General features: G+C 41.7%; 1 protein-coding gene across 1 annotated transcript in view; it reads left to right on the top strand.

Moving 5' to 3' along the window:
• The window catches only part of LOC139219195 (transmembrane protein 132C), a 161,980-nt gene that overhangs the window by 114,036 nt on the left and 23,074 nt on the right, over nt 1-24,870 (top strand). Inside the window, exon 6 of the mRNA XM_070851001.1 lies at nt 12,537-12,726. Within this exon, the coding sequence (XP_070707102.1) occupies nt 12,537-12,726 (190 nt within the window). The remainder of the gene's footprint in view (nt 1-12,536; nt 12,727-24,870) is intronic.

Below are 24,870 nucleotides of genomic sequence, written 5' to 3'. Positions count from 1 at the left end.
AAAAACACAGGTTTTATTTGTTCCCTCAAACCTGTCGTCATTAATGGAAATCAAAATGGACGTGATGCCACTGACGAGGTCTAATGAATTTCATCTCGGGGGAATGATTGAAAGAACATCCTCCTACTCAAAGATGCCCCGACTTCTCCTCCATCTAGTATAGTCTCTGAACAGCGCAAGACATGAATTAGATATTTACTGTGGATTCTATCATATCCTTGACCTGCGTGTTATCGGTGAACTAGTATATCCGCCTGTGAAGTGAAACATCCTTGATTGAGCCCTCTGGGACTGTGAATCTGGCCTTGGCTCTGTGGCTAATCCAGGCAAAGCAGCCAAAGCATTAAATCAGCTGGAAAACAACAGGAGGTTAACTTCTTCGGTTATCTACCAAGTCAGTCTGCACACACTGTGTGTGTGTGTGTGTGTGTGTGTGTGTGTGTGTGTGCACAAGAACCACAATTACAAAATTCTCCGGTAACCAGTTAAACAGAAACCTGCGATCAGATAGGAAATAATTGCATGTGGCAGTCCAACCTCAAAATTAAAGTGAACGGTTGATTCATACAGCAAAGTCTTTAAAATCAGCTTTCTGCGTTTCACTGAGTGTACATTCAGTAATCAAGCATATTCATAAAAGTAAGAGTAAAGCAAAGTCTCCTCTCCTCCCGACAAAGCCCTGTAGTTCCTCAATCTGACTTTTATCAGCAACCAAAGCCAGCACTGGTGGAGAGTTGCCCACAGACAAGTTGGAGATTGGCCATGGAGCCTGGTGGTGTTAGATAAGGCAGGCCTATTGGCCTTGGGACCCTAGGCTCAGACCCTCTGATCCATTTCATCTTCTAATAAATCATCTGCTGAATCCTTGGCCCCTGTTAATGCTTTAGAGCTCTCTTTGACGTGTACTTTATACTTGAGGTACTGCAAGAACTTGTCAAGGGATTTCCAGCACACAGGCCTTCACCAACAATTTAAACACACTGTTCAGAGCTGCACCATTTAGCCGATGCATCGGTGTGTCAATCAGAAGAAAATTATTCTGCAGCTATCAATTAAATGTTAATCTCCTCGGGTGCAAGGTTTTGGTGCTTTTCTTTGTCATTATGTATGTGATTGTAAATGAATTTGAATCAGTGGTTGTGTGTGTGTGTGTGTGTGTGTGTGTGTCTGCATGTGTAAGCAAGACTAACGCTTTAGGAAGTTGTTTGCTCAAGTGTTTGAAACGTGATGGAGGGAAATGGAAGGGATGGCAAAATAAGGGCCTGCGTGTCTCTCCCTCCCTCATCCAGCGGGTGAGGAGGAGAGCCTTCTGTTTACTCGACAGATTAATGAGGCGAGGGAGCAGAAGTAAGGTTTCAGGCCAGCCAGGGGTCATGGTGGGGTCAGCTTTCTTATTAACCCTGTCCACATATACCAATCTAATAAACTGAACCAGCGAGCAGTTTGTGTGTTTGTTTAGGTTTGTGTTGGAACGTGCACATGCATGCAGGATATCTAGCCTGTTTTTATATTCATTTATACCTCCGGGTGTGTGAGAGAGCAACAGAGAGGGAGATTTGTGGGCAGAAATCCTGCAGGTGTCCCTGATGAAACCTGATGTGGTTTAGGCTAACATAAAGTCTGCATAAAAAAAGCACAAATTGCAGAATCCTGAAATATAAACATGATTGTGGTACATTTGAAAGAGACAAAACCGAGCTGTGAGTAAGCAGACCACTAGTTTTAGAAAAATTATATTGAAAGTTTTTTTTTTTTAACCATTTCAACGGCACACAAAGGAAGCGTAAAAAGATAACACTTCAAAAATACTGCAAAACCTTCCACAAAAGGAAAATGAGTGCCACTATCACATTTATTCGCTCTCTCAGAAGGTAAAACACAGTGTGAGATATAAAAGTGTAATGATGACCCATCAGCATCATAAAATAACCCACGACACTGTGATACGAGTCGTGGGGGAAAAGATCTTGAGTGGCAATGCCGGACGAACCGGAGAGGGCAGCTAGAGAAAGTCAGAGGCTCGGAGCAATACGGCAAGGACACGCTGGAAGCCACACTTTTAATTTTGAACATAACAAATCAGACAAGCCAAAAAGAAGTGTTTCATCATCAAAAGCTCTGAACAGCCACGACTCTCTTTATTCTCCGGTTTGCAAAGAAAAATCAAAAACCAGTTTCAAAACTAGTTTTCACCTGCAGCAGGACGACACTGTTTTCCACATTTCACAGCAAACAAGGTCCTCTTGTGGCAAGGACAGCTGAGAATATGCTTCTGGCTACAGAAATATAAGAGGAATCGTGTGTAAGAGCCAAATGAGAGGTCAATTATGCAGTTAATTTGCATTAATTTGCAAGATAAACGCAGCAATGTACGAATGCACTATTGATTGTTGTAACCTTCATTCGGGGTAAATGCTCTTCATCAGAACCTGTGAAATATACCAATATAATAACATTCTTGCCATGTAATTGGATGAAAAATGCTGTTTAATCTCTTCTCAGATAAAAATCAGCCACTAAAGCACAAATTTCTAAGTAGTTAGGCGCAAATGTCCGTCACATGTCAAGCTAAAATACTCGGCATTATCTATGTCATCGTAAGAACACTGGCACTCAACATTAATGAAAATAAGGACACTACTCCCCACAGCCACTTCATTTCCATAAACAGTCATCATTGTGTTGTCATATTGCCCATCACACTTGGTCATAAATTCACTCCAGCTTTGATTGGGATTTTGTGTGCCGAGCGCACATGTCCCTACATGGACCGAATGTGACAGGCTGAGAAACCTGTCAGTTAATGCGTCCCGACCCGGAGCACGCATTATTCTGAGCATTACTTTATAGCCATGATTTTCAAAAAATTGCTGCCAAGATTTCGCCACGTCTCTAACGCAGTCAAGGGCACACTTTGACGCTGGCAGCTGGAGGCCACAAGAAGATCTGCATCTCATTGGCGCTAACATTCACTCATGGTTGTTGCCACATATCAGCCTGTATTCTGCATATCTGGTCTGCTCTCCTCAGTCAGCGTCAGATAGTGTTTTACAATCACACCCCTCTAAGGAATGTGTTGAAAAATCGTGCATTGCTAATGTAGAATAAATAGAGATTGGCAAGGCTCTCTGCAAAAGCAAACACTGTAGTGTCTCATTTAGAATGATCCAAAAAGCTTTCCAAAAATCAAACCTTGTATCTACTTTGTAGAGAATCCAAATGGAAAAGAAGGTGCTGGCCGTTCACAGGAACGTATAACTCAAAGAAGACTTAATAGTTTTTGCGGCTTGCATTTAGTTGAAGTCATCGGCTTTAAAGCTAATGCCAGCTTTGCTGAAGATCTCCATTCTTTAATAGGAAGTTGAAAGTTGTTCAGTCTCTTCGGTGTTCACTGAAAGAGGTCCAGTGAAGTTGTTTATCTATCCGAATCAAGCACTCTGCTCAGATCCACAGACCAGCGCTGCAATCAGTACTATCTCACTACAATTCAAGAAAATCAGAGCTAAAGTGTGAACTAGGAGTAGAAATGACATTTAAATGCTCTGTTTGGCATCTCTGTAAAGATGTAACAACCAAATATATCTCCTGAGTCCCTATGTGAGCAGAAGACAGACAAGTGCAATGAGGAGGTGATTACATGGCAAATTTCTTCTCTTCCCACATCATTGTGGCACATTGAGAGATAGATGGACCCAAAAGAAAAAAAGAGAAGGGGAAATGACTGAAGCGAGAGGAGCGGTAAGCCAAAAGCAAAAAAAGAGAGATGAAAAGAGAAATTTAAAAGAAAACTGCAGCAAGAAGAGATCACACAGATACCTCTCAGGCCCCAATGTACAAAGCCTAAAGTCATGAGATTCACAGTAGCAGGCAGCGACTGAGAGGCAAATAATGAAAAGGACAACTTAATCTAATCCCTTGTCATGTGTGTGTATATGTGTGAGTAACAAGGAAAAGAAGAAGTGTAGTTTCTGGTGGCGAGTTTAAACTCCAAGGGGGAGATTAGCCAGTCACACTGAGTTGATCTTATTGTCCAGGATAAGAGGATGAGCACCATAGCACTCACAGGAATTTTACTAACACTCCTACAGCTCACAGAAATCAATAAGAGGATAGAAGACTGCGTATACACGATGACTGATTGTGTTGCATTACAGTCGCCGTCGTAAGCATGGCTCATAACCACCCGCCGGTCCTTGAGAGCGTTTTAGTGGCCAACACTTCGAAGGTGACGGTGGCTCTCAAGCAGACGCTGCGTGCCCTTGATTGTCAAGGAACTCACTCATTTGATAAATTATATACAGAGAGAGAGAGAGCAGGAGATCTTTCTGTTTGGTTTGTTTCTATTTTTTTGCTGGGACTTCACTCACCCCCACAAATGCTGTAATCTCATAACACAGTGTCGCTGACTCAGAGGTAAAGAGTAAACACATCTGTTCAAAGGCTTTTCAGAGCCTCCATTTATCAGGTTTTTTTAAAATAAACTTGCAGTTCATAATCAGATCTTACTATATTTATATATATATATGTATATGCATACCTTAACAGCACATCAGTGAGAGTGGCTCAACAATAGTGTTAGTGATGTTTCCTGTAGGTTAGAGTTTAATGAGATGATGTGATGCACGAATTGATACGAGGAACAAATCTTTATTTAGATATACTGAATTGTTCCTCTTGGACAGTAAAGGCACTCCTTACTCTGCAGTGTCGAGTTCGTCCGAGGCCATTTTCACTCAGTAGCCCTGCTAACACCGAAGCATGCGTGTGGCATTTTACCAGGTGTTTATCCATCTACTCTCCCTCACGTGTCCCGTGGAGCGAAGGAGAGCGTGCACAGGGCCGTGTGTTTCAAATCATCTGCCTGCTGTAGCAGTAAGAAAAAAAAAAAAATTGCAGGTTTTGTGATTTGTTTTCCATTGAAGTGCAATTTTGATATATTCATAAACTTAATCTAACTTTTATGGCAGCCTGTCCAGTAGCAGAGGTATTTATTCCACACTGAGCCAACGTGATGAACTGACCAACAAACAGAGTCATTGCCACCGCAGCACGGCTTACAGTGTTAAATATGCTAATCAAGTTCTAGCCAAGTAGAAGGTGCATAATGAAATGCAGATATGTTCAGTATTAACACTGAACAAATACAAACTCAATTATGTCGATAAAAACAAAAACAAAAAAAGACAATGCAGGCTGTTTAGTTATGATCAGAATATTTACAGACAGGAATGTTTGTGAAAATGCATTTAGTGTTTGATGTATAAGGTTTTTTTTTTTTCTCCTTCTTTCTGTTTGAGGTTTGTATTTTGACAAGACACGAAACATTCCCTTGATATGTGTTTTTTTTTCCCAGATCAATTTACATACATTTGCAGGCACCCTGTTGCTATGTGATAAGCAGGGTATGTCAGAAACAGTGCAGGGAAGGGAATAAATAGCCACTTCGTCCATAACTCTTTTCAGAAACCTGCTGTCGAAACAGAGTGAGGAACTTAAACAGAATAGAATTAAATGTTAAATGTACGTTAATGCATTTCATTGATGACGATGGTCATACGGTTAAAGCTCATTTGCTTTGCCTTTTTCCTGTCTGGTCATGATGCGACTCAGATTCAGCTCTTAAACGATGAGCACACAATAGTGGTTCTGCACCATGTTGACATCTCCAATTTTACGGGAGATGTCTGTGTTTTCTCAGCTGCATTTTGAGCTCTGATTGGCTTTTACTACAATATGGTGCAGAGTGGCGACGCTGCTTTTTGATTGGCTGATGCATGGAGCCACAGCTGTTTGATGCAGGAAGCCCGAATCCTCTCATTTCACACACCGTTTGAGAGGAATATAGGAGAAATATGGTACAGCGAAAAAAGAAAATAGACCAGTAGGCAGCTGAGAGAGGCGAGAGGCAGCAGCAACAGAAAAAATATTGGGGGTTACTTCAGAAAGTACTGAAGAAGAGGCAGACCAAAAAGGCAATTTGGGAGAAGAACTGCTCCATTTGTGTTTGTGTCTTCAGCCTCTGGCCTCCTACCTCTTGTGCACTCTTCAGGCCTACTGTTAACACAAACTAATCTTTCCTGACAGGGACAGGGCTGACATCCCGGCTTTAATAGATCCTGAGGGAAATCTTCAGCATACATGATTTGGTTATTTTACATTTCATCTATCTCTTGACGTGGCTTCATTTTATGATCTCTTTCATTATCTGTCTGTCACATGTCAGTGTTTATCGCCCCATAAACACATCCATTCCACACAGATGAAACAGGCATCAGTGGATGGAAGGCCAGTGGCGCCGCAGACAGCACAAGGTTAGGATTACAGTGGTTATGTATTACTAACATCTGTGAAGTGGCTCGCTGAGCCATCTCTGGGGAAGAATGCTGGTGTTTCAGTCAGTTTCACAATGAATAAATCATGATTACTCACAAACTATTTTAAGCTATTTTTGCACATTTTCTTTTATTATGTGACCTTTTTACCATGCCTGTTTCTTAGCCTGTCGCCCGCTCTTGTTCATCAACCCTGCCGAGCCTCCAACGGCCCCGATGGCTGAATAATTCTCCTGTAACAACCGTCTCCAGACCATCATGTTAAGTTGCATCTCAGGTCTGCTGCTCACTGTTGCAGTAAACTAGGAGTGTCGGGGGTGAGTTCTGCTAGTTTCAGTAGGATCTCATTAGCATCATCAGGGATAAGAGACAGATATTAGACCTGAGATAGCGAAACTCATTAGAGAAGAGCTTGGACTCCCTTGGGATGTGCACACACACACACACACACACACACACACACAGTTATTGCTACATCAGATCCTAATTTATTAATCACAATATAATAATGACCCCCAACTACACCAGGCTAAACGACCTCATTACACACATATTCGGGTTAGCTTCTGCTGCACTTCAGCAGTCAGAGGTAGCCTCCACTATTATGCACGGTGACCTTTATAACTGCACTGCAGTCAGCAGCAGATGAAGCTCCTGTTGACTCCAGGTTTCATTCACTGGAGATATTATACGATTTCCCTTGAGGTCCTCGAGCTTAACAGACTAAAAAACGTATTTCTCTTTCATGAGACATCAAGACTCCACAACACAGAAAACACAGCTGGAGAGTAAGTGAACTACAAATAATTAAAACAGCTGTAGAAGCAAATCAACCATGTCACCTCGTATGAGCACTCGGAAAGCAAGAAGAAAGATTATTACTGCTTGTCCAAACTTCTTCTCTGCACAATGAGAATGCTTATTCATCCTTGCGTCGGGAGAAAGAGATCGATGTTCCTTTGGTGTACAACATATGGCGCTAAAACAAGGGTCAATTAGTTTAGAACTCGTAAAAACACAAAGAACATGAAATCATCTTTAAAGCTCAGTGATTAACTCTGTACCTCTCATTTGTTTAATCCATACAGAAACAGAAAGGGAAAGAACAACAAGCTGTGCTAAACTATTCCTTCAATGTTCCTCTTTATCAAATAAGTTTGGACTAAATCTTTATGAGCTAGGCTGTAAACTGTTTCCCTCCTCGAGAAACAGATCCACTTTTCAAACCCAGACTAAAGGTGTGCCAACATTCCCCCAAATTCCCTGGACTCTTACTAGATGAAAGTCCAGTAACTGAAGCACTGGTACTGAATAAAAGTAAAGACAATGTCTCCATATTTAGACCCTCACACAGTTGCTAATTAAGATTTAACACTTGTTTTAGATTTAAAAGAAGATTTGGCGAACACAGAAGAGGTCAAAGCAGGAGCTACATCGTGATGTGGAGACAGATGGCCAGCAGGAGTTTCTCATTCTGCCCACTGTCACACACACTTTGTTGAATTTCTGCTGGTCTCGCATGTCAGGATTCAATTATGGCAAAAAGCAACTGCATCGTCTTCCACACAGTTTCTCCATCTGTTTGAATTTCCCTGTTGTCAACAGGTCTGCACCAAAAAGTCTACGCAAGGACAGAAAGTAGTGACCAAGCAGCTCACCGACCAACAGAAAATGAAACAATTAATCCTTTCAGTCATTTTGTAAGCTAAACATGCCAAACATTCATAGACCTCAGCCTTTTAAATGCGAGGCATTGCTGCTTTTCTGAAGATGTCACCTTGACTTCCGGGAAACTGTGATGGGCATTGTTAGCTATACAGAAACAACAAAACATATTAAGTGGAAAATATCAGGCGTGCCAACAGCAGACCTTAGACTCCAGCTGTGAACAGATTAGCAGCAATAAAGAGCGGCTTAAATAACATTTAACGTAACATTTCTTTAGTCTTGGCCAGCAGTCACTGGAATGCATCTTAAGACATCTCTCATGGAATGCACTTCCATGCAGATGTCCTTGTTTCTTATTCGTCTTCCCCACAGTCACTGTGCGCGCAGGATCACCAACACAAACGCATCCACGGCACGTCACACAGATGTAATCCTCATTAGAAGTAAAAAAAAATCTACCACAGAAGTCTGACCACACAGAAAGTCACTGCCAACTTTTTTCAGCCAGCTACTTTATTTACAGCATGTCCTCACATTGGCTGAGAAATCGAGCGGGACTTGTTTGCCAATGAAGTAAATCCCATCTCCTTCTGGCTCCAGTAAAAGAGCAAAATATATCCACTTTTACCTGAATGGAGCTGTTTGAGGTATTAATCTTACTGTGTGCAAACACATACGTGGAAAGACTCAAACTGTCTCACTGCTCTCCTCCTGTTGTTGGACTCGCTGTCAATTGACGGTGTTGAAATAGATTCAGGTCTTTGATGTATCATTGTTGTCAGTGCTAACCAAATCACTGCTGTGCATGAAAGGAACCCCCTCGGGTCTCCAAAAGAGACAGCAGACTTTTCTCTCACTACCTTTCTCCGAGCCAGATATCCATGGAGGTGTTAAGAGTGAAAAGAGGAAAACATGGCTGCATGTTTAACGGGGCTTTTGTGTTCCACAGCTCCACTTTTATTTCCCTGTTTTCGAACAAAAGGAATTTCATTCTTGTCATTTTTTTCACTTTTATGCAGCTTCTTTCCGCTCAGAGCCCCTTTGTTACTACAAGGGTGTGTTTGAAATGTATCTTACAGAATTGAAAGTGTGTGCATATTTTCTTCTTCTTTCCTTGTTCTGTTTGTGCCTTCGCACCCAACTGTAGGACTGACAGAGATACCTCAAAAGCCTCCTCAAAATGACATGACCGATTTTTCCACCTCATTTCACCACGACAGACTACAACAGCAGGGCACTGTCACCGTTCGCCACAGTTGTTTCTGTGGTCCCAGTACACATTTTGCATTTATTGTAGACCTTTTAACCCCATTTCCGCTCTGTGTTTCCGTCTGCGTCTCTGCGTCCACCTCTTGCTCTCATCTCCGTCCATTAGTCAGCGCAGGAGAAGTGATAGTTGCCAAAGAGTGTACTGGATTGTATGGTAATCATGGTGAGGAGGAAGCAGGCTGACCTCTCCATACGGTGGGCTGTAGACATCCATCATCCCAGGCGCCATGCTGGTTGAAGGGGTGAGGGTGAGAGAGAGGGAGAGGGAGAGAAGGAACTGCCCTCTATTGGGAGCAACATAATACTACAGGTGGGCCAGAGGATGAAGTTACAGGAGGGGGGGGAGGAAAAGACCGAATAATAAAGACAAGACAGATTGAATAAGGTATGAAGGGGAGTTGTATTGTGGTGTTCAGCACTTAAGTCCTGATTGTTTGCAGCTTCATTGCAAAACACGACTATCTGTTGCAGATAATTGATTTGGCTGTAATTGTCCACCATAAGCGTAAACCACATTATCACTGCAGTCTCTTCCCCCTGAGCCCAGCATGCAGTCAGGCAGGAGAGGACACCCCACCGCTGCTCTGTAGCACCTTTTCAGTGGGAGGAAGAAAGTGAAAAGGAAAAAGGGAGTGATGGATGCATTTAAGCTCCAGCAAGTGACTGATACTCACAGAACACAGCCAATCCGGAAAGCAGGGATTTCTAACAAATGAGTAAACATGGACAACTATATAGAGCTATAATCTACAGTAAGGGGTGTGTGAGATGTTTGCTCTCAGCAGTTCCCCCCCCCATTTTGCTTTTGATGCTCAACTTTGATGTTAAGGAAGTGGATTTCAAAGAGCAAAAATTAGCCTAGAAATGTCTAAACGGCACCCCACATGAAAGCATGGTGAAAATGTGCAAACATGGTGTTTCTAATGTAACAGTTATTCCGTTCTTCTCTTGGTTGTGTCATCACAGCGAATTTTGCAGCAATATTTGGGAGTGCTTTGGATTTTGGACTATAATGTAAAAAGGTCTATTCCCAACAATGTGACTACAGAACTGTTTATAATGTTGAACTGATTGAAACATGAATGTAAAGTGGGTACAGTTAGGGGAAGACAGATGGGGAGGGTAACTGTATGTTGAGAAACTTCAGCCAGTAAATATTATTATATTATAAGGGATAATTCTGGCACTATTCTGTATTTTTCTTCCCGTCAAACACATAACATTTAGAGCGTTCCCGTGGCTAAAGCAGTTAAGAAGCCAACCATGAACGACAGCATTCCTAATTTAAATCCAACTGGGGACCCTTGTTTCAGATTTCTCTGCCTCCTAGTGTTTCTCTATTACAGCTGTCTAATAAAGGCATGAAATGCACCCCAAAATAATGCAACAGTGCCTTACAGAGCCTGTCCCTCCATACTAAACGACGTGGTGCTCTACCCCTCACACAGTCGTTCCTACTGAACACAAACCGGTCGCAAATATATATTGTAATTTATTTGAGCTCTATGGCAAAGAAGATTAAGCTACATGTTGTGGCATAAATGCATTGTTGATTTTGTGGCGACAAAAAATAGAGTAATGTAAAAAAAGTAGATATTAAAAATGTGTTTTGAAAGTAAGTATTATGCGTTTTTTTGGTACAAACTGGGAGAAAAAGTGCGAAAGATTTTCCAACAATGTAAGCGATATCACAAAGAGGCACCCCCAGCTGTGCTGCACTACACGTGCCTGCGTTTCCTCTTTGTTCAAACAGAATTGTTGCTCAACGTGGAGCCAAATTCACGCTGATATTCACCTGTGATCACCCTGAGCCAAAGCGTCTCCGTTGTATTTGGAAACATATTTAGTATAAGTCAGAACATTATCCACTGAAACAGAAAAGCTTTTCCTTCCAAACCGGAATCGCTATTCAAGCTGTTTTTAACCAGACCAATTTACAGCTTCCAAAACTGTTCTCCCTTCTAATTTTTTACCAGAGTGGATCCTTAAATCTGCACTTTGAAGTGAGGCTAGCGTCTGAAGTGTGAACACATAGGGGGGAGTTTTAAATACAGGCTTGGCCAGAATATGTTCAAGGAAAACCTTGGATCTTACCCCACACACCCCCCTCCACATGCTCAATTTGGACTCTATCCAGCCTTGTTTTAATTGTGCGGCGACCAAACAACAAACACACTGCTCAGGACCGAACTAAAAAGAGCAGGGGATACATAAAAAAGTACCTTATACTGAAGCCTAAGACACATACATTTATTGGCTCTTTGGCTTGCCTTTGTGTTCTGCCGTCATCAAAAGAAGTGTTAGACAACATGAGCCACCTCCAGATCCCAAAGTGCGAATTGTATTTTTGAAGACAGCATGTACATCTGTGTGTGTGGCTGCTGGGAAAAGGTGTTGCATCGAGTTTTGACTGTGACAAAAAACACCTGAGGGAGAGGCAGCAGCTTGATCAAACACAGCGCTCTGCAAATCAAATAAGTTTGGAGGATTTTATTTTGCATTCATTGTTTTTTTCTGCTTTGTTTGCATCTCCATCAGCTAAGAGAAAATTATTTGCTTGGCTCTGGCAATCTCTGCAAGAGGAGCTCCATATTGCAAGAGGGAAAATAAATTGCTTTTTTTTGCCAACATCATGGTTCTCTGCCGATGTGAGAATGAATTTCAATGGCGCTGCGATTAGTTTCATATCAGATTGTGAGATGAGGGATATGTTGCTTAAATTTGAGGAGAAAATCCTCCATCCCTGTACCATATCTGCATGTAGTACAGCAGAGGCAGCTTCTACTTAGAAAGTATTTCTGTTATACTTTTTTTTTTTTTTTTACACCTGATTAAAATGTACAATTATTCTCAGTGGCTGTTTATCAGTCCTCTTTCCCTACACTAAGCACTCACACTGTTATTGGACCATAAAGACCAATTTCCCTTTTGTCCTCCCTCTATCTCCGTCTCATTCATCTCTAGCCTGATTCTTCCTCCCTGTTTCTTCTGTATTTTTTCCTCATCCTTGTTCCACTTTCTCTTTTCACTCACCATCTCCACCTTCTTCCTTTTTTGTGTTTCCAGTTGTGTTCATGCTCTTATTGTTGCTTTTTCCTTCCTTTAGCTCAACTACCTTCCAGCTACTTTCCCACCTCATTTCCGTCTTCTGTCGTCATCTTTCCAGTTGTGCCTTTCCGATTGTCACCTGTGTTTCTTCTCTTGTTGCCCTCCTCTTCTGTCTAAATCCACGGCTGACACACATCTTCTCCCCCTCTCCCCTTGCAGAGTGGAGGCACCAGGCTACCAGCGAGTGCTGCAGGTGGACCTGGAGGTGAACGGGCTGCTGGTGACTCAGGGGGGAAGGGAAGTGACGTGGCAGGTGGAGTATCCGCTCACCCGTACTCTGTCCAGCGAGGTGCCGACCCTCATCCGCCTGGCACCGCAGGACCTGGGTGGCATCGTGCCACTAGCCATGGTGAGGAGTGGGGGGGGTTGTGCTGTAGAAGTTGGATGAGAGTGATGAGCGCCTATAAGTGTTGTGATAGATCTGACGTTGGGCCAAACAGAGACCAACCTTCACAGTTCACACTCTCCATCTTGGCTCAAGAATCCCATTTTTCTCCTGCAATTATTACGACACACCGTGTGATCAGAGCAGATAGCGAGTCAGACACAGAGACCTGAGAGCTGCACAGCGGTGAAGGAAGTGCTCCATTAAAAGACAGGCATTAAAAATGTAATGATAAGTGTTTGAGTATATCAGTAAAAGTACTAAAAGTGTTGTCCCCTGCAAGTATGATACTACTATATACATGAAGCACTGACTGAAATATGTAAGAATATTGTATAGGACTGCAACTAATGATTAAGAATGAATCTCCTGATTATGTTCTTGATTGATGATGTGATGACTGAAATTCATTAACTTGTGAGAAATGTCGTCACAATTACTGGGAGCCCAAAGTGTCACCTTCACACATGTTGCTCATCCAACAGTCAAGACCTGCAAACCATTAAAAACAAAACTAGTAAAAGAAAAAGAAGCAAATCCTCACAAAATCATTATCTAAACGGTTCCTAATCAGTTAAATTATTCAGGTTTCATCGAATATATTGTGGGTATTTAGTATTTAGCACTTGTAGTCAAATAACTGCAGTGGAGTCAAAAGCACAATATTTCCTTTTGTAGTGGAATAGATTTTTCACAAAAGCACTTTAACAGTTCTCGAGTTAATGTACTTAGTTAAATTCAAGCGTTAGACCTGCTGCAGCACGACGGGAGCCAACTAACCTGATTAGACTAAATAAAATTTGGGTTGAATCTCGGCTACGAGGAACCGAGTGGATCTGCGAGAGAAAACATACAGAGCAGCCAGAAAGTATTTGGTGTTCTTTGTTCTCCGGGCTCCATTCAAGCTCATTGGTTTTGAAATAAAACAATGAGTATGAGATTAAAAGCGCTGAGTGTCAGCTTACAGAGTGTATGAAGGTGTTCACATCTTCACTGAGAGAACCGTGTAATAGACCTTTTTAAAGTGCCCTAATTTTAGAAAAAGGAGCATTACCAGAGTCTACTAGTCATACCACGCACCTCAGAATCATTGAATGTGATATAACTGTCTGAACTAACAATTCAGAGTCAGAAAAAGGCCTGTAATTCCTACGCTGTTCATCTGATGTGGACACAAACACGCTAAAATTGAACCAACATCATAATCATTGTTTCACATCAAATCCAATGTGCTGGAGTGCAGACGCTCTACAGTAAAGGAACGTGTCACTGTCCGAATAATTTCACACTCCCTCGCTGGAGAATCTATAGAAAACAAGGGGAAAAGAAAGATTTTTGACAGAATGAGCAAAGCAGCTAAATAAAGAGTTAAAAGTACGAGCGCTGTAACATTTAAGATGATGAGCAAACACTATGTCGCTAGTTAAAGATCATATTTTCCCACAATATGAACAGATAATTATTATAGCTGCTATTGGCTATCATCGATCTCATCGTTTGTGACTCCTCTGCTCTTTGCCGAGAGCCTCTTAGCATCATGGGACGTGTGTTTATAACCTGTTGGACGGTCGCTTGTTGTCGGCCTTTGACTTTTGACCCCCTTTGACCTGAGTGGGAAGCAAAACTTCAAGTCCATTCGACAGCAGGTTTGTCTTATTGTGCCCATCACATTCAAGTGTTTACACTCTTTATTAACAATAAGATGTGGTAAGATTACTTTGTTGGTTAAAAAGCCAGGCACAAGGATTTTAACATGAAGCTTGACATTCCTAGCTGTCATTAATCTGGTTAATGCCACTCTCAGAGTTAGCTGAGTGACGAGCTAATCGGTCTGGATGTAGACCGTCCAAACGCGGATGAATTGGCATGTGGCTTCAGTTTGCTAATTGTGTTATGATAATGACTATGTAAATTGTTTTTCTGAAATGAAAGGAAAACCATTTGGTATGCTGCAAAGAGATAAGAATATTTTTTAATTTTCCTTGCTGATAATGGCCACGTAAAAATAAAATGCCTTCGAGCACTTCATAAACTTTTATTATGGCAATTTGGTGAGGCAGCAGTTCACCGCTGACTTATGGTTTCAGGCCAGTGAAGTAGCCTAGAGACTTTATATTTTACATTTCTTAACTTTTAATGCCTTTTTTTAAAAGTGAACAGCTTTCTTCGTCAACGTTGGAATTATTTTTTATTTAATTACACAAACAAATCAAGTGAATTAGAAATCAGAGAGTTTCATTTTGAATAAACTTGACAGTGCACATCAGTTCCACGAGGATCGACCCAAGCTTGATTTAATGAATAGAAAAAAAATCAGGAGACAATCAATACATTCAGGATGATTAAGACGACCACCTGTGCACACAGTTATACTAGCATACGGCCAAATACTGAGCAATATGTTCAAACTTTGATGACAAAAGCATTTAGATAAAGTCTATAAATGTGTCGAGAGACCAGATCAAAGTCTTGATTACCTTTAGTCTTTTTAATTTATTGAATGTTGGTTGAATGTTGCCTTGTTGAGGGACGTATCTGAGATAGAAACTCTAAAGGTTTACTCAGATTACTGGTTACACAAGGCGTGCCAACAGTGGCCAATATTCAGTACAGAGTATGGACACCAGCAAAATGTTCATCTGGTGAAACAGCTGTGACGCTGCGCTGATACTTACTGACCAGCTCCGTCACAAAAGACGACAGGGGACTGGGTCACTTTTCTAATGGTGATTAAGAGCGACCAAATGATGCAGGTTCTCAGGCTGAATATGAAAAGGTGACGGGGGGGGGGGGGGGGGCCTCTCGGAGGATTGTTCAAAGTAAAAGCATCAACTAGAAAAGTCTGTAGTTTTCTCCATGACTCCTGGGACACATGAAGTCCCACCATCTGGGGGTGTATGCAGCGCAGTGTGATGTGAGATACAGAGAAGTGTTATCTGAAATGAATGGGGAGCCCATGCAGGGGCGACAGGATTTTGGTTCAGTCTATTTTTGAAGTGGGAAGATTCTGCACTGTAAGAAGTGAAAGATTTGAAAAATAAACATTTCAAGGCAAGAAGCTTCATTAAAAGTTAGCAAATGTAAATTTAAGTCCAACTTACTGAGACTTTTCTGTTAACTCACTTCAAATTAGGGTGACTCTTAACTTTACGCTGCCACAACTTTGACTTTGTACTTTCCAACTTTCTTACTTGTAAGGTTATGGTAACTTCAGAGACACTGCAACAATTAAGGTAAACCTTAAGACAGACTTTCCTTTGCTCAAGCTGGCAATCAAATAGTAAGACTTTTTTATTGAGGTTGGAGTTTTCTTATTGTCGAGTGCTGATGTCTTTATGTTATTACCATTAAATGCTGTATTGATGACATTTCCACTGCACCTTCCACTTTGGTTAGGTGATGCTGTGCGTTGCCCTTTTCAGCGTATTAACATCTATAGAATATTGTTGTATTATTCCTGGAGAACACTGCACCACTAAACACTGAACAGGTTTTACACACAGCGTGATTAAACGGGCCGTTTGTAGTTGACATCAGTCTCCACCTTTGCAGCAGAACGTGTAGGTAGACGCCGATCATTGCTGGCACTCGTCTGTGTACTGAATGCCAGACACCTCTGTTCAATCAAGCTCTCATCTCTCCCATCGCCTCTGGCCTGCACTCCTACAGAGAAGCACACACATGCACACACTCTGCCAAACATGAAATACGGGAATCATTGCTGTCTTTATGTGACAGCTGCTGTAAACTGTCCTTTAAGATGACGGACGGAAAGTGTGACAAGCATGTTAATAGCACCAATGGAGGAAGGTTGGGGGTAAAAATATCTTTAAAAAAGCAGAAAGAAAGGAGGAAAAGGGGTGGGAGAGTGTAGCAAAGTGAAAAAACCAGGTAGGGAAGAAAGCAGCTTCAGAGAGGAAAAACATGTTGAGTGAGCTTTGGCCAGGTGAGTAATAACCTGCCAAAGAAGCTGCTACCAGATGGTTATTTCTTCAGTTCAGACATTCAGCCTCCTAGTGACTACAATCACTGCATAAAAGCAAGAGAGATCAGCACTTGATATTCAACCTACAGCAACATTTCAGAAAAGGCCATTTTAAAACTGAGGAAGTGGAAGTGTGGTCCAACATTAATCTTAACCAGTAATTTAACATTTGGTTTCTTTTCCTGAAATGAGAGATAAATTCTGGCACTGGGATGGAATAATTACACTCGTTCTCAAAGCAATTTCCCTTGTTTCAGGAGTATTTAATGCATCGTTATCTAGAAAGAGAACAGAGAGCTGCTGTGCTCGTACTTGATGTTGGAAAATTCTCAAGAACAAGTCGATTTGTATCAGAAACTGGAACTTCAGTCGATTTAACGTTTCATTTAAAAATTTGGAGGATTCAATAACAAATTCCAGGATATGTTCTGTGTTACCTCTGTGGTTCTCTGCTTCAGTTTAGAATATACTCTTAAATCAGCAGATTTAATTGTCCTAAAAGTCCCCAAAGTAAAAATGAAAAGCCAAGAGACAGTTGCCTGTAGTTCCTCCCCTGCCATATTCTTTCCCTGATGAACTCAGTGAACTCGAGCTGTGAATGCCGGCTCATTGTCACGAAGACAAATGCCCGTATGTTGTTTGCACAATATGATATTGTGATATGAATATGATAACGGAAGAATCAGAGGGAGAAAACTGTGGTGCTGAACTGTGCAACCTGGAGACAACAAGGTAGACGGGAAGAAAGCATTTCATTATCAGACTTGAAAGACGTCGCATGCGGAGAACATGCCGGCTGAGAATGACTGCTTTTGTTGCATCCTACCATGAATTTTTGATCTCTCTCTTTTGCCTGTGCCTCTCTGTTCGCTCATTAGAAGAGACAGCCAGTGTGGCCCCATAGCTCTTTACAGTACATCCCAAATGCTATCATTAGCATTTTATTCATAGCCTATGAAACTCACTCCATTTCAAACTCAATAACATTAGCTTTGTTCTCACAGTTGCATGGCATTATAATCAGGGCCATTAGCAGAAAGCTCAACAGTAGCTCGTTTCTTTGCTCCTGGTTTAGAGCTGTTGTCTACAATAATCTGGCTTTGGCCAAACGCAGCTTTCTCCATACTGACTGCAAACCAGCGTTTGACAGATAGTGAGAGACTAGATAGATAGAAACAAGGACAACAGACCTGGTAAGATGTTGTGTCCTCTGCTAGAAAGAGAAACAGATAAGTCAAAGGGAAAGCGGCCCTCATATCTGTAATTTACACAGTGCTATCGCAGCATCAGGACCGGGCAGCGGTATTCAAGCAGGCTGCCATCCGTCACACTGTCACACTGTCAGGAACTGTATTTGGAAATGGCCTGGCAGAGCACTTACAGGCTCTGCAGTGGAGCTATCCACTGGCATGCTAAGTGTCCTCGAGGCAGCATTAGCCATCTGCATGCGGCCATAATGCCCCTTATAGCTTAATTAAGTCCTCTTGTGTATATATGGGCCTCTAGTTTACTGCGCTCTCTCCTGTGCATTTTGATTGCATTAATCCTCCCGTTCACTCTCTAACCCCCTGGTGGATTCAGCCTCCTGCACCGGGCTCGTTTCTCAGTCCGAGCTGTGATCATCTCAAACTTCAAGCTTCAAGACAGAAAGATATGAAGAGAGAGAGAGAGAGAGAACAAGAAAACGTGGTTTAACCCAACAAAACTTTGTGATATTTATCTATTCTAACGTGTCTTTTGGGGTTTTTTCTTTGTGTTTTTCACCCTCAGTTGTGCACATGCCTTTTTTTCTTTTTATCTGTTTACAATAAAGAAGTAAAAAGTTGGTAAATGGACACACAGTCTGCCCGAGGATCCTTTGACGGTAACAGGCACATTCACAATTTTCTGGCACGCAAGTTGACTTTTTTTTTTTTTTTTTAAAGCAGCAAATCAAGTTTGAAGCATCATAAAAGATTACTAATGCTAACGATCAATTTTTAAAATAGGTTACCATTCAGTCAACGGTGAACACATCACTTTTTAAGTTAATATGACCGGCTTGTTAGCGAACAGTCGTTTTTCCCACATTCGTAAAATAAGGAACTTTATTAATTTTGACTTCTTTCACCTGACAAATATATTATTCACTTTTAGATTTTTGGTCTCCACTGACGCCTGAGGGGAATCTCTGGCTCTGAAGCTTCTTAACTGTGTTCACCAGCTTCAACAGCACAGCTGTGGTGCTGGAGAACCAAGACAATTAGCTGAAAGAAGCTATGTAGCTCTGTGGAGCAGAGGAGAACTATGTAGTTGTGTGATGATTCACCATGTGACGTTTTTTTTCACATCATTTCATCCATTGCTGTTCTAAACACATAGATTAAAGCTGCTTTAATGTGTGCCTTCCTTAAAAAAGTGCAGCCAAGTTGCCTTCAAGCAATTTACATTAACCTCATTTGCACCACTGCAGTTGCTGTGCGACTCTGTGGAGTCGTAGCACTTTCAAAGCATGAATGTTTGTGTTGCACAGAGCGTTTAACAATCCCTGGAAGAATAACACACATGCTGTACGCGTGTCCTCTGTGCTGCAGACGGGCGAACTTTATTTCACTCCTGCCCAACATCGCTCTCTTCCCGCTGCAGAGCCCAGGATGCAGCTTCCATGTATGTCAGTCAGGCTTTACTTTGAAGCTAAGCCTGTCCATTCTGTAATTTGTTATTGTGTGTTTGTTTATTTTTTGCTGGCTTACCTTCCCGAACGCTTTCCCCACTCTGTTAGTCTGGCTTGAAAGTCTTTTATTTAGCCAGCTAGGGCCAGGGCCCAGCACCGTGCAGCTCTGCTGGTTTATTCTAATCAAACGGCCTCCAGAAACAGGAGAGGGGTCCTGAGAATGTGGACAGGCTTTATCAGGGGCAGCCTGCTGACTTTGGCATTTCCTCACCTAATGTTAAAGACTAAAAAAGTCTGAGGAGGGAAAAATAACAGAGGCTTAATATTTAATCTCACTAAAAGTGTTCAGAGCTCACAGTACACAATAACAAAATCCAACAGATTGTCAGGCCAACAGGTTATGTAATAAATCAATATCTAATTAATGAGCAGAGTATAAATCACTGCAGGCCCTGATTTAATAATCAATAATGGTATTTCTTACTCCTGGTCATGGCAGAATGCCCCCAAACTGCCCTCAACTCTTTATTTGCTAATACTGCAAATAGAGCTGCTTTGCCAGTTGTGTTAAGTCAGTGGAGACACAGGAGTTGGTTATTCAGCTTATTTTATCTTTAAAAACTTTAAGTTCAGCCAGCACGCTCCTTCTTTTTAATTGAGTATGGAGCGTACCGGCAAAAGAGACAACGTGATCTTACTAAATGAGGGTATAGCGTTTTATTCTTCCTTGCTCACCGCCCTGAATTAGAATTTCTCTTAAAGCTTGGAAATTAACAAATTTAAAATAGCTGCATATAAAATGACAGACATCTTCCTCACTCACGGGAGAAAAAAGTAATTTCCCATCTTTTCACCTGTTCTATCGCATCTCCCGTCGTTTCAGCTATCAGCACTTTGCTCCAGCTTCTGTCTGACTTCAACATTACGGTGCAGAATAACGCGGCTGCTTTTTCCCCGAGCTATAAGCATAAAAAGATTACATTCATTACGTTCTCTGAACACCATTCTCTGCTGCAGCTGAATGACGATTTCTGGGAGAAAAATAAGTGGGGGGGAAAGTGTGTTGGTGTTGATTTCCCTGCCTTTGCTTTCATTTCATCTCCTGCTATAGGCTGTGAGATGTTCGGGTGTTTGAGAGTGGCAGTGGGAGACTGTAGGCGCTGGAGGGAATAGACTTTTTATTGATAATTGATATGAACTGAATAGCTGAGAGTGCTGAAGTGGCAATATAAATCACACTCACAAGTGCTGTAGGCCAACACAACACAGGACCTGTGAGCTTACTGTCAATTTCAGCCGGTTAGTGAGTAGTTGAGCTGTGGTTCTCCGTGGGTCAGAGGCATCTGTTCAGTCAATGAATAATAAATCGCTGGCCTGTGCTATGCAGCATCGAGGGCCCTGATCTAAGCTAAACATATATCAGGTGCCTCCTTCTCCTCCTCCTCTTTTCCCTTTTGAATAACATATCTTTATATATCAGAAATTAGCCTGCTTCGAAGCTTAGATGGTTGCCATGGTGATCAACATCCACAGAAGTATTTGAATGCCGCATTGAAATGAATGGATTAAAGTACAAAATTAGACATATAGCGTAGAATAGAATGAAAATGAATACGTCCTCAATCAATACAGTACATGTACTTATTTACTTTATTGACTCACTGTACTGTGTAGTACATAAAACACTGCAAGTCTCTCTATGTCAAAGTGCCAGAAAATCCTCATTGACCGCCAGTTTGAGGAAAGTAGAATAGTTTGAGCAAAGAGTGATTGTGTGATTACACCGGCAGTAAACTGTCTCATCATGTACGTACAGCAACAATAACATTTTAGATCCATATTAAGGAAAAGTTTCTCCTTGATCATTTTCAGGGGGTGATTTCTGCATGCAGCAGGTCTGTAGACCATCGTTCACTAAATGAGTGCACCGTCACCTCAGAGGGAAGATAATGGGTTTAAATCCAGCAGCCAGCCGGGGCATTCCTGTGTGAAGTTTTCACAGTCTCCTCGTGTCCAGTTACTTTCACACCTGTTGCTCATTTCATTTGGTCTCTAGACGAAGAAAAGACATACAAGATATGTTGTCGCCTCTAGTTTTGGTCCCGTTAATGTTCACACTGGCTTTTTGTGAAAGAAAGGAGAGCTGTGGACCGGCTGGTCATCATTACTGCTACATGGACCCACACGGGTAAATCTGGTTTCAGGCGGCTGATGGCAAAGTATGCAGAACGACATTATTAGTCAAGGAATTTATTGTTATATTCATTAAAATGCAACCAGTGTATTTCCATAGACTGACGGACGGATGTTCACAAAAGTAGATTTAATGTGGGAAGTGACAAAGTGAGTCATGAGAGACACAGGCATGGTGGACAGGAATAACTGCTGACTGACAGGGATGTATGGACAATGGATTTTCAGCAGTCTCATTTGAACCGTTGTGTTTTGAGCTTCATGCAGCTGCACTTGAAAACAGACATTTCCACCTTAATTTTCCCTCTAAGTTTGTGGTCTGTGAAAAAAGTGATTTCAAACATCAGGAATAAAAAGCTAAGAGGAGTTTTGTGTCATCAACACCAGCGTCTGTCCTTGAGCGAGCGGATATTCACACACAGTAACTGTTCTCCAAACAGTCTGTCTGTAGGTTGTCTTCTGCCTTCCCCACATCATTCATCCACAACCATATCAGCCCCCACACACTCCACCCCAGTACCCCCGCTGCACAGAAGCGTAATGGCCTTTTATCGATTCTTCCTTCACTTGCCGTCTTTCTTCTCTTTTCTTGCTCTCTTCTCTGAACTGCAATGAGAGGTTGTTAAGATAAGCTGCTGCGTGAAGAGAGAGCCATGCCTCTTTTTTTTTTTTTTTACTTCAGCAGCAAAGGGGGGGTGTTTGCTCTTGTGTGCGTCTGTCAAAGTCTACCTGTGTGTACAGTATGCATTTAGTGTGTATGCGCATGTGTAGACTAATAATACAGCCATTATTGGTGTTCGTATGCCGGCGTGTTCAAATAGGCCCAATGAATGGGACATGGATTTCAGCCCCTCATAACCCCAGGGGGGTATTAGGTAGCCGGGAGATGCTCAGTGAGAGGGAGGCGGATTTCATGGAAAAGATAATGCCTGTATGTGCCTCGTGCATCACTCACAGCTCAGACTGTGTGTTTGTGATCGTCTGTAGATGTGAGTTCACTCAACATTCAACTCTGTGTAGCACAAACACTCTCCATATTCTATGCTGATGTATGATATATGGATTAAGACCTCTCTCTTCATAGTGGTGTTCCAGTGTTAATGGTTCATCATGTGAAACGAACATGTAGAAACACAAACCGCACAATGAACGCTTTTTTATGGGTCTAATCACATAATAACAGTATAAATGTTCATTGTTCCACCAAGGAACAGGGATGAAAGTCGATGGGAAGGTCTCAGATGGTTAATATTGGCTTTATAGCCAGCAATGTGCTTTAATGTCACTTCTTAGCTTGAGAGAAATGTAATTCTCTCACTGAGCGACGGAGACACGGTATACTTTATCTAGCGTGCACCCACGAGTTCATATAGTATCATCATGAAACACATTAGAAGCCTAATGATTTTGATTTTCCCCTTTTTAACCAAAACACCAGAATACTTCATGTCTCTCCTCCCAACCTCCAGGAAACAGACTTTGCATCCCTTGTGGCAGACAAAACAAATTCACAGATGCTGTAATACGGCTTTGTGATAAACTGTGACACATTTCACACTTTAAATCGCACATTTAAAATATGTGACTATGCAAGAAAAAGCTTTGGAACACCTACACACATTTCACCGAGACAGTTTAGAAAGCTTCGAGGTGGGATCAGTGTATAAAAATAAAATGTTTCTATTTTTTAAGAGTCTCTAACTGAAGATGATTGATATTCTGGGTGATAATAATATAATGTCTCCATGAAGAAATGAAAAAAGAGTAACTTTATAAAAAAAATAATCCTGCAAAAATATTTTTCTTTACCTGTATCACAGATGAAACAAGCAAAATAAGGAATTTAGGAAAACCATCCTTCAAATGTTCTTATTTTGTAAACACAACTGAGATCAGACAGAAAAAGGATCACCAGATTTCTTTTTTTTTCCACCCAGGGCTTCCGTAGAGAGTTTCAACATTCTTCATTAACATTCAGCTTTATTTTGTCCCTGGGGGGCAATTGCTTTTGCAGCAAGACACAGCAAGATACATAATGGGACATGTTGATTACATGATCAGCATCATAACAAACAGGCCCACATCAACGGCTTAGTCATCATAGACATTATAGTCATCATCATCATCATCATCCTCACCAGCCCAAACATCATGTCATCATAGCTACACTACACTCAGCCAAGTCCCTAACCCCTCCCTCGGCCCCAGAGGACGGACGGCTGTGAGTATGAAGCAGTGCTCGTACCTTAAAAGAGGGGAATCTGAACTTATAGCCAGAAAGCAGAACCAGAAACTCAAGAGTGCAGGTGAAGGGCACCATCAGATAGGATGGCTTTAGCCGTCCTCCTTCCCTGTCTGATAAACGGGTCAGATAGCAGGCTCTGCTGCACCCCCCAAGATCTCACAGCTCACTTTCACTATCCTGGTTAAGGCTCTCTGGGCCACGATGCTGAGGTTCCTGTTCCAGCAGATTAAAGAAAAAGTTAGGCCAAACTCTATATAAGATCTCTAAAGTAGAATAGTGTCTCGTCAATAGACGTTGCTCTGCGTGCCAGTGTTGCATTAAAACTAAAATTAAACTTGTTATCACGGTACTTGTAGCTCTCTAAAGGGTCTACCGCCTGTCCCCTGATGGTAGTACTCACAGGCTGAGAGCTAAAAATCTAACCACTGTACAAACTAATCAACAGCAGAACCATGGCTTTTTTCAGGAAACTGACTATAACAGAGTCATCAGCAACGTCTGTAATGTATCTGCTGTCATGCCGGAGTATAATGAGGAGTGGCTAAAGGACACGGCCCTGAGGGAAACCTGGGGAAGATGACGATCCCTGACAAGCATCCGTTCACCCTCACTCTGAGTTCTGTTAGTTAAATAATCAAGGATCCAAACCAGAGCATTAAATTCTAGCCCAAAATGATTTAATCTGTTTATCAATCAAAACGTGAGATTAGATCGTGTTAAAAGCAGATGAGAAATCCACAAATAGCAGCTTTAGCATGTTGTTTTGCTACCTAGAAGATGTTAAAGGTGATGAATCCAGCGCTGTTTGTTTTTCTAATTCAAAAATGTCTTTACTAAAATCAAGGGTGTGAAACCTGAGATAAAACTCACTGAACTCCAGTGTCAGCACATTATTTATTATTACTACAGATTCACATCTTCTAACAACCAATCAACAAACAAATGAGTCCCACTATTTCTAGCTCCCCGTCAACACCAAACAGTCGTCATGAACTCCATCACTACCTTCGGTTGTCTCAGTACGTTCATCTT

This window comes from Pempheris klunzingeri, chromosome 19 (assembly GCF_042242105.1).
Source record: "Pempheris klunzingeri isolate RE-2024b chromosome 19, fPemKlu1.hap1, whole genome shotgun sequence".
Taxonomy (NCBI): domain Eukaryota; kingdom Metazoa; phylum Chordata; class Actinopteri; order Acropomatiformes; family Pempheridae; genus Pempheris; species Pempheris klunzingeri.
The sequence above is the reverse complement of the archived record's forward strand: the minus strand, read 5'-3'. Positions and strand labels throughout refer to the sequence as shown.